The sequence below is a fragment of the Opisthocomus hoazin genome, chromosome 4 (genome assembly GCF_030867145.1).
Source record: "Opisthocomus hoazin isolate bOpiHoa1 chromosome 4, bOpiHoa1.hap1, whole genome shotgun sequence".
NCBI classification, from domain to species: domain Eukaryota; kingdom Metazoa; phylum Chordata; class Aves; order Opisthocomiformes; family Opisthocomidae; genus Opisthocomus; species Opisthocomus hoazin.
Genome location: NC_134417.1, coordinates 49,175,561 through 49,190,408, shown reverse-complemented (window position 1 = coordinate 49,190,408; position 14,848 = coordinate 49,175,561). Strand labels below are relative to the sequence as shown.

General features: G+C 37.8%; 1 protein-coding gene across 7 annotated transcripts in view; it reads left to right on the top strand.

The window, feature by feature from the left end:
- The window catches only part of RBMS3 (RNA binding motif single stranded interacting protein 3), a 722,203-nt gene that overhangs the window by 619,527 nt on the left and 87,828 nt on the right, over window positions 1–14,848 (top strand). For all 7 annotated transcript variants that reach the window (XM_075418969.1, XM_075418970.1, XM_075418972.1 and 4 more), the window contains one exon: window positions 10,148–10,254. In XM_075418969.1, the coding sequence (XP_075275084.1) occupies window positions 10,148–10,254 (107 nt within the window). The remainder of the gene's footprint in view (window positions 1–10,147; window positions 10,255–14,848) is intronic.

The following is a 14,848-nucleotide window of genomic DNA, read 5'->3' as shown; positions in this document are numbered from 1 at the left end:
ATGGCCACTTTTTTACTGCAGTGACCATTCACAAGGACACAACAGATGTTTCTTTCCCCACAATCAGTAAACAGAATGTAGTATTTAAACATGTACGTCTGAATTAAATAAGCTAATGGTCATAACAAGCATTTTTTGCTTATGCCGTTTAACACTGGGTTGCATAAGCTCTTCTGGACATAAATGGTATACATATGTTGGAGTGTGAGCAGCGAATGCCAAGACTCAACCTTAATTAGTCAGAAATGAATGTCTGTGTACAGCAATTATCGTTATGCTGGTGGAAAGAAATCATTGTATTGACATAAGACATTTGGCCAGGTTTCCTTGTTTATATTGAAAACGTATGTTTAAAAAGAATTTTCTTTTCTCTGTAGTGTTAGTGTCACACAGTCAAGGAATGATGTGATGGTAATGTTCTGGCTTATCTAAATAAATACTAAATAAAAAGTATTAAATAATCTAATAAAATAAAATTTAAAATAAACAAATTCAATACTAAATGATAGAAATACTTAATCAGCTACATGAAATAACCTTGTATTAGCAGAACCAGAATTAATTCTTTGTACAGCATAAATTCCAATCATTTTGTCTCTGGACTGTCAGTACAAGTAAGTTTTTCTTGGTGGGACAATAGAAAAGTCTCTGTGATCAATAACATTAGGTTATGAGAATAGTAAAAATAGATTATATAGCAGAAGAGCAGAGCTATTGTTTTGAGAAGCAGCTTCGGATAAAAGCTTTGCATTTGCTCTTTTCTCCCGAGACTACTAAAAAGAACACTAAAAAGTAAAATGGGTGACCACAGAAGCAAGTAGGGTCACCCATTACCCGGGATTCATTTTATTTCCATTAGAGGGGAACTAGAAGGCATCTCACACTATTTGCACCTGATTTTTCCATTATAAATTACGGTACATGAGATCATTTAAAAATTGCTGAGACTCTCAGATGCAGCTGCCTCTGTTGCTGTTCCTTAATAATTGAACAGTAAGAAATACAAGATCTCCATTTTCATCCAAACAAAATAACTTCTGAGATTAGGGGAGAGGGCAAAAAGGTATATGAAGTACAATCTTCCTAAAAGCTCATAGGGGAGTCTCAGAAGGGATTTAAAGAGTAGGTTTGGGTTCACATTTAGAGGAGGAGATTTTTTCAGTCAGCTTTTACCTGTGTAAAAGTTGGTACAGGAACATTCAAGTGGTACACCAGTATGAAGTAAATGCACTAAAGTCAGGGTGCCGCTTGTTTAAAAACAGAAGCATAGAATGGTTTGCGTTGGAAGGAATCTTATAGATCATGTAGTTCCAACCCCGTGCCAGGGGGAGGGACACCTTCCACTAGACCCAGTTGCTCCAAGCCCCATCCAACCTGGCTTTGAACACTTCCAGGAAGGGGGCATCCACAGGTTCTCTGGGCAACCTGTTCCAGTGCCTCACCACCCTCATAGTAAAGAATTTCTTTCTTATATCTAATCTAAATCTACCCTCTTTCAGTTTAAAGCCATTGCCCCTTCTCCTATCACTACGTGTCCTTGTAAAAACTCCCTCTCCAGCTTTCATGTAGGCCCCCTTCACATACTGGAAGGCTGCTCTAAGGTCTCCCCAGAGCCTCCTCTTCTCCAGGCTGAACAACCTCAACATGATACAACTCAGACCTGTCCTCTAGTTCATTGCTGCAACATACGAATTTTCAGCTTTAATGCTTATGTGGGATGAGAGGCAACACAGTGAGACTGCAGAACCTCCCTCTGTTTTTTTTCTGAAAACTAGTTCCTGAGGCAGGCTAGTGGTTGCCTTTACTTTCTTTATATGTTGTTACTAATGCGACAGGATTGCAGCTTTAAGTTGGAAGACTTGATGAAACACTAGCGCCTGTAATTTTTGAGTGCCAGCACTGAAAGAAAAATGCTGGGAGACAACACAAAGGTCATAAGAGAGACTCCGGCATAACTGCTTTCATATTTACTTCCAGTTCGAGTCATAGGCTAGAAGCCTGTGCTAAAACCCATTAAAGGTATTGAAAATGTTCTCATCAACTTCAGTAGATCTTGGGATATTAGGTTGGATATTACTCACCTGATCACTTCTAGTTCCTTGTCACACATGGCAGAAGTGTGTGACTGTGTGGCAATTCATGGTCTGGGAATTCACAATGAGAAACAGTAAAATGTGTTAAAATGCTTTCAGGATTATTTTTTAAGTTTGGCATTTTTTTTCATTTTACTTGAAGGAATCAACTCCCGCCCAAACATGTGTAGTCTAATAAGCCTCTGAGGCAGTAATAGTACAAGAAGCCAATGGCATAAAAATGGTAAAAACAACCACTTTTTTTCTTTTCTTTTTTTTTTTAAATCATAGAAGTCAGAATCCTAGACTACTGATTACTTGCATAGTTTCCAGAAGAGCTATGTAGGCTCTTCTTCCTTCAGTGTCTTCCTTAGTTGCTCTGGCATGAGAGAAATGCGGAGGAGCTGTGGCACATAAGTTCCACACAAAAATTCTTCAAATATGGAAAGGTGGGTTGGTTTCATAAGCATTCACTTTTTAGCAGTGCTGATTGAGCAAGTGTGGGGCTTTGGTTACTTAACAACAATAACAAAAATTTATATCTACTTGTTTCAATGTTTATTTATTATCTATCGCGCAGATAGTATGCAAAGTGCTTTGAATGACTTGTAACCAATACTCCCGTTCAAAATATACTGTCTCAGTTTTTTGGTACATGGCTCTTCCAGTGAGGCAGGAATCCAAGGAAGTCTATTGAAGTGGTTTTTGCAGGAGGTGTTAATCCAGCCAAATTCTGTGTTTTGTAACTAGAATTGGCACATTAAAACAATGTGTTCCAAATTTCAGTTGGTTATGGGTCCTGTCTGAAAGTCATGGAAAATGCAGGTCTAAGCACCGGTGTGGGAAATTATTTCTGCAAACTGATGCACATATTTCGTTGGCTTGATTGCACAGTCATTTGGTAAAAGCGCCTCCTCTTTTGCTGTAAAAGTTCTTGGAGGAATTTAAAAACTGCAAAACAAATCACTCCTCAAAGACCGCACTTCCTTTTCATCCAGTAATTTAAGGTTCTGAAGAGCTGTCCTAGCACTGGGCGCAAAGGATGAACTACAGCTGATGTTTTTCAGCTTTATGTCGGAGACCTCCAATAGGGCAGAACTTTCCTGTATCATCAGGCTTGAGGAAGCTGCTTTCTCTGGCAAAACTCACGGGCCCACCTCTGCTGTTGCTCACAGTTACTTCAGATTTAAATTAGGCTTCAATAGAGTGGCTTTGGATTCACTGAGAATCTCTCTCTAACTTCTGTGAGCTCTGATTCATGCCTTTTGTTTAAAATAAGGGCAGAATTGAACATTAAAGTGCAGTGTTTTATTGTATTAGTTATTGGTTAATAAAGTTAATGAATGGACTCCTTAATTCTATTCTAGATTTGCTCCTTATCCATTCATGTTCTCCAACAGAGACCAGCACTAGAGTTGGTTGAGAAATGGAGTCTGTTCAAATAAAAATACGCCTTCATATTACAACATTTCAGAACTGCTTTAATACTGAATTTGAGCTTTACTATTTTGACTGATTTTATTTAAGTTTCAGTACCATATTGAAGCATCTGTTTCTATACGTTATCTCCATAAAATAATGTATCGAGTTATAACAGTTTCTCCTTATCAGCAACATTGGAATGGAACATTTTAATAGGCCTGAATCAGACGCTCGCAATCTGCTCTTCTGTTGAAAATTTAAAAACTAAAGTAGTTTTTTAAACAAAAACAAACTGTAAAATGAATGCTGCGGTTTCTCATAGAAAGGAGACTCTAGCTTCTGATCTACTTTAACAAATCTTTATCGGAGCTTCTGCAACAATATGATTAAGTGTAACTTTCCTATGTAGCAGCTGGAGTGTTTGCATCGATTGCAACAAGATCCGGACCACACTTCACAGTTGGCGTGCTGTTTCTCCAGCCTATGCGTACGGTTAGCTATTCTACCTGCTCTAAGTAATTTCTGTTTCACAGAATACAAACATTAAGTTTATGCTTGACACACTATTTCTCCTCTGGGATTTATTTTCCTTTTCTAGTATATTCTTGCTCTTTAGAAATAATTATACAAAAAGATCAAAGGATTGTTTCCCATTTCTCAAAACAAAGAGGTGAACTAGAGATAATTACTTAAGCTACAATACAGTTTATCAAAAGTAAATCACTTTCTTTTTCTTGCCAGCCAAACAGATGTTTGCTTTTTAATTGTTGCTTTGGGGTACTTTCTGTTGTGTAAAGCTGTTTCCCCAATTTCTATAATTATGTTGTGAAAGTAGTATGTTGTAGAAACTAAAATGCAATATTAACTCATTGTTTTGCTTTCGTAATCAACTGTACAAGTCCACTGAATATCATGTAGTTAAATATAACTGTAAACCTACTGGACAAATATGCTCTGTATTGCTTGGCCTGTGTAGAAGCACTGGCTCTTCCAAGAACGCTGAGAGGCAATGAATCATTTAAACATGTAATAATGCACTTTCATTATACCTGTACATACATCTGTTAGAGTCTGTCCTGTGACATCACATCCAGTATTGTGGACTTCTGGGACAAAATCTATTACTCCACAAAATTATCAGCTCTGTCCTTCAACAAGTCAAGCACTTCATGTGGGATAGGATGATATGTTCATTTGCTTCATTACTTACCGTTTCCTTACTCAGCTAACGCTTTGTCCTTCCATGTCCTTTTGTCCTTTCATACTACATACCATCTTCTGTAATTCTTCATCTTCATTTTCCAAGAACAGGATAGCTATGGTTATGTTTTCTAATCGTCCTTAGAGTTCGAGTTTCCTTTCTTTATGACTTTGGAATGAATAAGTACTGCGTGACAGACCTTTCCTAGAAGCCAGTGGACCCACTAGAGCAGAGAGTCACTCTGTTGATGGGGTCCTGAAACTTTTACAATTTTAAAGCTTACAACAGCAAAATTTATTTTTTAAATAAACTCTGTGGATTCTGTAAAGGCCGTAGTCCTGCTGGGTACATCCCTCTGTGCCCAGGTGTAGAATCAGAGCTTTAACTTTCTCTGTTATGCCTTGCTTCTAGAGCTTGTGTGTCTCTCCTGTCTCACTCTGAAATACTGTATGAGTAAACAGGTCTGCTTACAAAGTGGCTTTGATGTTACTGTATGATGAAGTTTTTCTTAAAGACTAAAAATGAATGATCTGTGGCAGACAAAGGGGTTGGTTCTTGCATGGATGTTTCAGTCAGATATTCTTTGTGATTTGTACATGAAAATGTTATCAAAATACTTAAAATTTGGAAGGGTGTTAAGAAGACAAATAGTTATCAAAGCTTGATCAGTTTGGATGTGTGGTGTAACTGTGAACTTGGTTATTGCTCTGCTCTGTTTTTTATGGTGGAGGAGGACTTGCCAAGGCTGAAGAAATAAATTAATCCAACTTTCACATAAAAACATACTTTGAAAAGGATCATTGACTGTGCACTGACCATTGATTGATATACCAATGCCTTTCTCATAATTTTTCTTAACATTAACAAAATGAAGGTGTTTAAAGACCCACATGAATGTTCACAATGCACTTGTTGCTAGGCTGGCTATTGGGGATGTTACTGTCATTTCTGAAAATGATGAGAAGAAGAGATTAAACTCTTCCTGACATGCTGAAAAATATTCTGTCTTCAAAAATATTCACAGTGAAAGCAGTTAAAATGCATAAATATGTTCTTGTTATTACTTTCTTATGTATGTAATTCTTGCCATTGCTGGACAGATGATGGTATATGACTGTGAGTCGGAAGATGTGGAGGACAAGCTTTACACTGTAACTCATGACAGAAAAAGTTTCAGAGCACCTGAAATAATGAAAAAGATTCACTGAATGCAAATGACAGCTTTCATCTTCCTTTATGAAGCACATGCTCATGAATATATACATTTTTGCATATGTAGAAGCTCAAGTGTATCTGCCTTCTGATAAATGAAAGAATAAGGAAACTATGCATTCAGAACTAGCTAGAAGTTTGCTTTTTTGGTTGAATTCTCTGATTTAATTGAAGTTGCTTTGCTGAGATGGAACATTTCTAAGAGGCTGTCAGATTTGAGAAGGGGGCACTGTTATCCCCATCTCCTTCCATCTAAAGGTTTTGTCCTATTTTAAATGCCACTGTTGCTTTTGGTGATAGAACAGCCTTTGGCAGTTCAGTGCTGTCTGTCTGCACAGTCTGTCCATCTAAAGTCGCGGAGCATGAGAAGCTGATCTCCTAAGGGAACACCAACAATATCGACAGGTTTGATTGACATAAAACCAGTCTCTCTCTCTCACCTCCACTGAACTTTTAGAGTAAATTCAGGGCCTGATTGAAGAGAGATAGGGCTTTAGCCATTGACTTCCATGGGAACAGAATTTGAACACTAGCAACTACTGCCCTCTTCTAAAGCAGCCCTGAATATCTTGGCAAATGCTGTTTAGAAGCACTATCAGTTTGATCCCACTTCCTTCTCAGGACTGAAAGCCAAGTTCAGGGCTGTTTATGTCTTATTAACTAGAGCAGGATTTGGATGGGAACTACAGCAAGCATTTAAATCTTCTCCTTGAAAAACAGGTTATGGCTTAATGAACCTTGTTCAAGTTAAAGCTGTTATTTATTCTGGATATTTCTATTTGTTGCTGTCAAATAGAAGTCAAAGAAAGAGCAGTGCCTTCCATCGTGAAGAGTTTATCAGGATGGAATAGCCTGAAATTTGTCTCAAGTGAATAAATTCTCACTTTTCTGACAGGAAAATACCAACAGTAGATTTTCCAGATAGGCTTTAAAATACCACACATGCTTGAAACTTTGAGGATGTCAAAAACCATACAAAAAGATGTGTTTATCGGTTCAAAATATGAACATCTACAGATACCCAAATTGCATTTTCTATTAAATCAGCAGTACAAAAGGTGAGAGAAGAGGCAGGGACACAGGCATTTATTTTCAGTGTATTCATGTAGAGGAAAAGGAGAAAAGTAAAAATTCACTACATAAATTTAAGTGTGTCTATTCGGAGTGGAAGCGACCAAAAGCAAAAAAAGTTTAAAAGATTCCCCTTTTTCCTTCCTCCCCTTATGAAATGTATTGGGGGCAAAATATCCCACTGCTGCCGCAGTCATTCAGTATAATTCACAAATGTTGATATTGTTTCAATAGTTCCTAAATATTTTCTTTTTGAATTGATAACCATAGTACCTAATTATCACTTTTTTTCTTGTCTGAAGTAAATTTATTATTTTTAAAGCACTTCTGACGCTTCATGAATCCAGTAAAAAAGAATGCTACTTAGAAATAGTTTTCCTGATATAGTTATCTCCTGTTATTTATTTGATTAGTAAATGTACTAATGTCAAATATTCATGTGCATCTGATCTTGCAAAGCCTGGAGTCCCTTTCTTACAAGGGATTTCTAGAGGGCTGAAGTAAACCAGAGATTTGAGTTCTGTGTACTTAGAGCAACATGTTTGAACTCCTAAGACTCTGTTCAATGTTCTACCTTATGTCCTGAAAGAAGAAAGATTATTAATTTGATTTCTTTTTATATTGAGGTTGGTTACCATAGTTGTTTCCAGGTGTAAATCATTAAGACCTACTTCACTTCAGAGCTAATAAGATAATTTTCTATCTATGTAATATGCTATGTGCCTCTGTTTTTCAAAAAAAACCAAACCAAACCCAAACCATCTTATCTGGCCTCTGTCGTTCTGTAAGAACATTTTCCTTTCATCTTTTTGCTTGTGATAATGTTGATCAACACAGATCAACTTTTTCCCCAGAATTCCACTCAGCTGTAGAGGGACATAACCTTCCATGCAGAAACCTGCCTGTGAAGGGCATGGTACCATTGTGCTTTTCCTTCTTCCCTGCCTTCTGATAAGTCTGTACAATGTTTTTCACGTGTTTTTCTAGGGAAGGGAGGTGGGTGTAAGGTTGATGGACAGTTCTGTTCAATCTCAGTCAGCTTTAGGAGGCCCCAAGTTGACAAATAAAGGTTGTCAGATGGTAATGCTGGATATTGGGAAGTCCAGAAAAGCAACAGCTTCCTATTTGTGGTTGGCTAATGTATAGAGAGGATATGTAGTAAACCATATGATTTCCTAGCTTGCTCAACCACATCACAGTATATGGGCTAATACCACATGTGTACTTTAGCCGATGATCCTGGCATGTGTAAATATCCAACGTGCAGATTGTTTTTGCATGCTCCTTCTACTGGTATCCTATGTTGCTTGATAGTTGTTCAGTGCTTAAAATAAAAAGCTTTTGAAGCTTCAGATGTGACGTCTAATAGGTCTTTCTCTAAGGCTGGCTTAGCACCTGCTCCTCCCTCACAGTCACATCAAAGTCAATTGTAAGTAACCACTCTGAAATCATGCAGCATCGCGCTGTGGAGTAGAACTGGTGAAAGTGCAGGGCAATCAGCCCTGTAAAATCTCTCCATCTGCAGAAAGAATCTCCACAGCCACCTGGATGCTTTTAAAACTTCATTATTTTAGATTTAAAATGGTTGGCTGAGCATTGCTTCTACCAAAATCTGATACAATAATCGAAGGCAGAGGTGGGGAAGGACCTCTGGGGTCACACAGTCGAGCTTTCTGCCAATAATGGATTGTTCCCTGCAGTTCAGTTTCCAGTGACCTTGGAAATTACTAGCCTGGTAAAATGATAATGAAAAAACAAAGCTGTTAAAGCTTCAGAAGTAGCCAAAGTGATGCTGTCCCAATGAGAAATTGTTGTTTTGATGTGAGATTCTCTGTGTGCCTTGCTCCGTGGTTGCAGTGTTGAAGTGGTCACTGTTTTAATCTACGCTTTCTGACACATTTTGAGCTGGCTGTAACTGAGAAATTGGGAGAGGTGAGCTTGTTTTAATATTATATGAACTTACCTTATCCTTTCACCAAATCATAGTTTTCGTTACAAGTAATTCAGCAACTTGACTAACCCCCTTACTCCAACATTTCCTTCACGTCACTGTGCTTTTAGTCTTTCAACATTTCTAGTCTCTCAGACTCAGAAAATTAGGAGAAAAAAAACAGAGGTTTTGCCTGTTTCCATCAAAACTCCTGGTTAATTAGTTAGAGCCTCTACTCGTCATGCCTGGGAACCCATAAATTCCTGAAAAGATTCAAATGTGACACATCATTTTAAACTTTCTTTCAACTAAGCCAATATTGGTTTACTTATCTGTTGATATAGGCAGTAAAGGACGGTCTGGACATACACCTAATGAAGTGGGTAGAATTTGGCCCCACTTTTAAGAAGGAGGCAGCAAAGGCAAGCTCCCACCAGCAAGCTAATTACAGTTTTGGCTGAAAATGGTTTAGGAGGCTGTTAAAAGCTGGGTGGATGGGCAAAGATCCCAAGACACAAAGTTCCCTTCCTGTTGTACCTATTTGATGTGGAGTAGTGTCTTCACTAGGGGGCTCGATTGTGAGCTGCCTTTTGGGGTGTGCAGCGCTCGGAACATCCTTTCTTCCCAGGGCTCCGGCCCCCGTGACTATTGTATTTACACACACCAGATCTCAGCTGGAGAGGAAAGGGGGTTTCTCAGCTACCAACTTGCTTATAAGAGGAGTTAAGAGCAAAAAAAAGCTAATTGGACTGTGCTTGGCAAAAGTCTATTTTATTCCGTTTATTCAGATTTTTAAAGGATTGGGTGCTGAGAAACACAAAAATAGTGAGAACAGTTATTCCTTAAGCAAATTCTTGCAAAGTTTTTGTAATAAAAACAGAAAGCTGCTTTAGTAAAGCAGTGTTTATCCTTACACTAATGCTGGTCATGAATACATGTCTAACTTTGCTGGAACTAATGTCTGACTCTACTGTTCCACTACAGCAACTTAACATTCTGCGTAGGCTGATTATTTTTTCAACAATTTTTGCTAAATTCTTTTAAGGGCTGCCAGTATATACTTTTTTGAAGCTTAGTAAGAACAGCTGCCAGTGGAGTCAGGACTAAAAGAGGCAAAAAATATCTGCAGAAGGCAAGATTTTACTTCAAAAGATCAGTATTACAAAGCACTACTGTTGCTGGTATAATCACTTTCTTTGGGGGGGATGCTAATATAGACTGGGTTTCTTGTCTTCACAGCCCCCACTGAGCCTTTGCTGTGCAAATTTGCTGATGGAGGGCAAAAGAAGCGCCAGAATCAAAGCAAATACACACAGAATGGAAGGCCGTGGCCCAGAGAAGGAGAGGTAAGTGCCACGCGGCAATTATTTTCCCCGGGTTTGGCAGAAGTCAGCTGCAGACCTGGAGGTCTACCTTTCAGGGCTACGAAGAAGTCAGATTGCACATAAAATACAATAGTTTCTCACAGAAAAAGGTATAGAAGTAGGGGAGAGAGGGAGGCTTATAATAATGTGCAGAGTGTAAAGTTACAGGAAAAGACAATTTCAGAGCTTGGTGTTGAACTGTGCGCAGCCTTATTCCACCCTGAGCCCTCTGTCTGCAGCCAGACCTGAGCACGGTGTCTCTCAGTGGCGTGCCATCAGCACCCTTGGTGTACCTTTTGTAAACCCCAAATCAATTTAAAATTAAGCAACTAAAAAATGTTATTTCTTCTGTATAGTTCCTGAAGATAAAACATCGTCAGGGAATAGGTGGGCTGTTAGGAAAGGGAAAGATGTACTTGCACATCCATGTAAAACTTTCCCAAAAGCTTATGCGAGCTGGACTCTGCATTCTGTCCAAAACAGTTTACAGTAGCCTCAGCTCCATCATCTGTACAAAGTTAAAAAAAAAAAAATCTCTAACAGTCGTCTTCTGCTCTGCTGCACATAGTGTGTTACTAGAATTTCCTTTCTGTATACTTGTACATGAAGTGACTCCAAATGTGCGTGAAATAAGAAAGGATTTTATTTGATTCTTCAATAATTTGTTTACTCTTCTTGAATGTTATTATAGGATAAAGACACTTGAATAAATGAGGTAGATCTGGTCATAGTACCTTCTTATGCATGATTATAGCAGTGAAGGCTGAAGGACGTACAAGTATTTCTATTCTAAATATCTATTCTTTGTTTTTACGATTTAGACTTCAAGGCAAAAAAACCTATGTTGCTCAATTGTGACCCACTAGAATACAAGTTGATTTTTTTTTCTTTTTTTGTTTGTTTGGGTTTTTTTTTGGTGGGTTTTGCTATATTTACTTCAATTTTACAAAGCAAATAAACAAGAAAAGTATTTGGTATTTCTAAATTACATGTTTCTAGAGGGTTTCTGCTTTTTTGTAGCTACTTGATTTTGCTAGCTGATACTTTTCAGACCATTAGCTTATGGCATATATAGTCTAGTATGATTGGTGAGCTCCTAAAACAAACAGAAAGGCCTCTTGAAAGCATAGAAATTTCTTCCTCCAGCAAGGTGGTTATTGTATGCTGTTCCAACAGCAATGCTCCAAAATATTTTTAGCTTTGTGGGCTGAAAGTGCCAGTGTGCTATAAGAGCTTGCAGAAGTCTCCAAGGGTTCATGGCAGTCTCTTATGTCATATGTCTCAAAAAATGGAGACATCTTCTTAGAAGCCATTATGGTTTGTCATGTTAAGAATCTACTAAGGAACAAGTGCCCAAGTAGTACTTCAAGTGGTGGACTCAGGTCATCATATACAGAGCTTGAAAAACAAAGATCTATATACAGGAGACAATAATAAACCCTCAATAAGGTCAACAATCCATATTTTAAAGACCTCTAAATCCCTGTTTAAATAGTAAATACCATCATAGCTATTATCTCCACTATACTTCTATACTTGCTTCAGTTCAAATCAATAAACAAGCGAATATAAAGTTAAAGCCAACAAGCTACCATTATGCCTATGGCCTCAGGGCATTTGCTTATTACATTGTACGTAGTTCATTTGCTGCTAGTGGAGTGGCTTGTAGTAAGCACAGTGATATCCCTGTGACCTAGAGGCAGGGTGTGGCTGGTCTGGTTATAGTATCAACATTTAAAAGCTAGTTTTCAGTGCTGGGAGACATCATTCCTTATTGTTGTTCTCAGTCAACTACAGAGCTGTTATGGTATAGACTACAAATGTGGAAAGATTGTAAAGATGCAAACTCAGAAATATTTCAGGCTAAGAATATGCTCTGTTTTCTTACATTTTTCTTAGATTTTCTCTCTTTGCTAACATCTGGTTAATACCTTGCTGCACATTGGATATTTACTACTCAAAGCATCAAAGACAAGAATTCATGTTCTCTTTTAGGGTCACTCGTTTGTTGGATTTCTTCCCCACAGTTGTTATTTTTCTTATTTCCAGTGTAACATCCTGGTGTGTAATTACTCTTATATTTTGTATGCAATAGGGTTTTTCTAACTCTTTGTCCTTTAACGATCTTACTCTAAGCACGATGTACCATTCAGTCGTTCTCTGTGTAGCACCACTTGGGTAACCTTCCTACAATTACTCTTGTCAACTTCAATCTCTTTAAAAAAGAACAGGCAGTGAGTAGTGAGAAATAATTGATACAAGACAAGTGTCATAGTTCTGATCACAAATGGGATCTGGAAATAATCCTCACACCTCTGCTTTTTCTTGGTTTCTTCCCCAGAGAAAAGCACTGAAATAGTGTCCAAGAGATTATTCCCTCATTATTTCCACCCTGGCCAAATCCTATGGTATCTAGACCAAGATGTATTTTGGCTGTTGTTCAGATAAGCCTTTGCATTCTTGAATACTTACGTGAAGGGCACTTCTAACACTTTTGAGGTTTATCCAGCATTAACAGTGAGCGTGCATGAGGGTTATTGCTCAGAAGGGCAGACCCCAGAGAAGTGCCACGAACAGTTCTGTCCCTGGCCCCAGATTTGAGCATGCAAAGTAGAGACAGGCAGCTGTGTCCCGTACTCTTCTATAAGGGGGCAAAGGCAGGAGATTTAGTGTGGAGGAGCAGGTTCACTGCAGTGTTACTTCTCTGGCCATGCTGCTCTCAGAGGTTTTGCTCTTTTTTATGGAGAGCTTCTGGAGAATTTTAGAAGAGAGAATTAATTTTTTTTTTTTTTTTAAGTTTTCAGGCCATACTGGAGAAGGTAATAGAAAATCTTATTCCTATCATACATTTTTGTAGATTGCCTCAGAAACATATAGGAATACTTTAGTTGGCTGGTAAACTGGCTTACCTTTTAAAGTCAAGTCTTTAGGAATACAGTGAATATCTCTAGGGCTTTTCATGAGATTTTTTTGGTACTTGGTTACTTGACCAATTGTAACCAGGGAAGAATGCCTGACCTTGAATAGCACTTTCTAGTCCTTACCCTTGTATTCTTGTTTGAGGCGTCAGGAAATACTCAGCAGATTTACTGAGGCATTTGACTGAGGATTTGTAATGGCTGACCAGTTCTGCACTAAGAAGCCGAGAGCTTAGATTACTGATGTCTTTGTAAAATGCTGTCACATTAGGCATCTAACATACAGGTGCAATAAATGTAAAGTAAAACCTGCATTTGCAGTGAAATTCTGACCAAGTAACTAATACAGTTTCTGCACAAAGTTCAATTATTTTTATTCAGGCTAGCTTTTTTCTGAGTCAGACTGGTTTAATTCAACACTCTGTTTTGAAACTTTCCCTGACAAGATTGTGTTGAGATGGTGATAGAGGGTAATCACATTCAAATTCTGTCTGTAAGATATTTGATTTCATTTACCTCTAAACTGCAATTGACAAGCCTAGAGGTGGGTGTCATAGCTCCAAAAACATGTTCATTAGCTGAAAATACATCTGGGGAGTTAAGAATAGTTGCAAATTGAGATCAGATTGGATTAAATATCGCAACTTAAATTTTACAACACAATCTTTTATTGCAGACTGACTGAAACTTTGTTTCGGTTATTCAGAAACAGAATCTTTTGATATGTGTATTTAAGAGAGGGTTTATTTGAAATTTATCTGGTAGAAAGGGAGAAATCGAACGTAAACTGAAAATAAATTAAAGTTTATTATTGTTTACATTCTAGGAAGAACAGTTCTAGAAATGGTAGCCTTTCTATATCTGGTCAGTCCAAAGTGCTTAAGGTTTTTTTTACAGTCACAGTATTTTGAAATCTGTGATACTTCATTTGCAAGTTTCTGTAAAATCTAGACTATTTAAATGTTTGTGTTGCAAGAGAATATCACCGTTACAGTATTGGTGCATATATCATGACAGCAACATGCACCGTTGAATGTAACCTTCTTGTTATTGAATATGGTCTGATGTCTGTAATGATATTTCATAACTGACAGTAATAATTCTTCTATTGATGCTTTCTTACTTCTGTAGTCTGGGTTACATTTTTGTTTCTCAATAGCCAAGAGGTTAACCTCCATTTCCTCGCTTTCCCTCTCTTCCTCCTTTCCCCCTTTCTACTTTATTTTCTTTCAAGATCAGTAAGTGGAATATCTAAAGATTTAAACATGGTCTTAATTATTTCTTAAAAAAATAAGATGACCTAGTAGTTTGGGAATGTTACTTTTGTTAACAGTTTCTCTTTTTATCTGCTACTCATTACAATTTTGTCTAATGCAAACAGTAATGTAGAGAGAAAAACATACATTAGGTAATTTGAGAGTCTACCCAATTTTTTTCTGAAATCAGTACCAGTGAAGGGCTGAAGCACTGGTGCCAGTCGTCCGTTCTTTACCAGCACCAGGCATTTAGAAAAGATTAGGTCTGTACCAGGCCCATCTACAACTCAGACATAGATTTTTTTTTATGCTTCCAAGTAGATAGGTACTGCTTAGTTGTGCTCCATAATTCTCGGTGTCTAGGGGTGGTGTATTTTATACCTAGAGAAACAATTTTTTCTC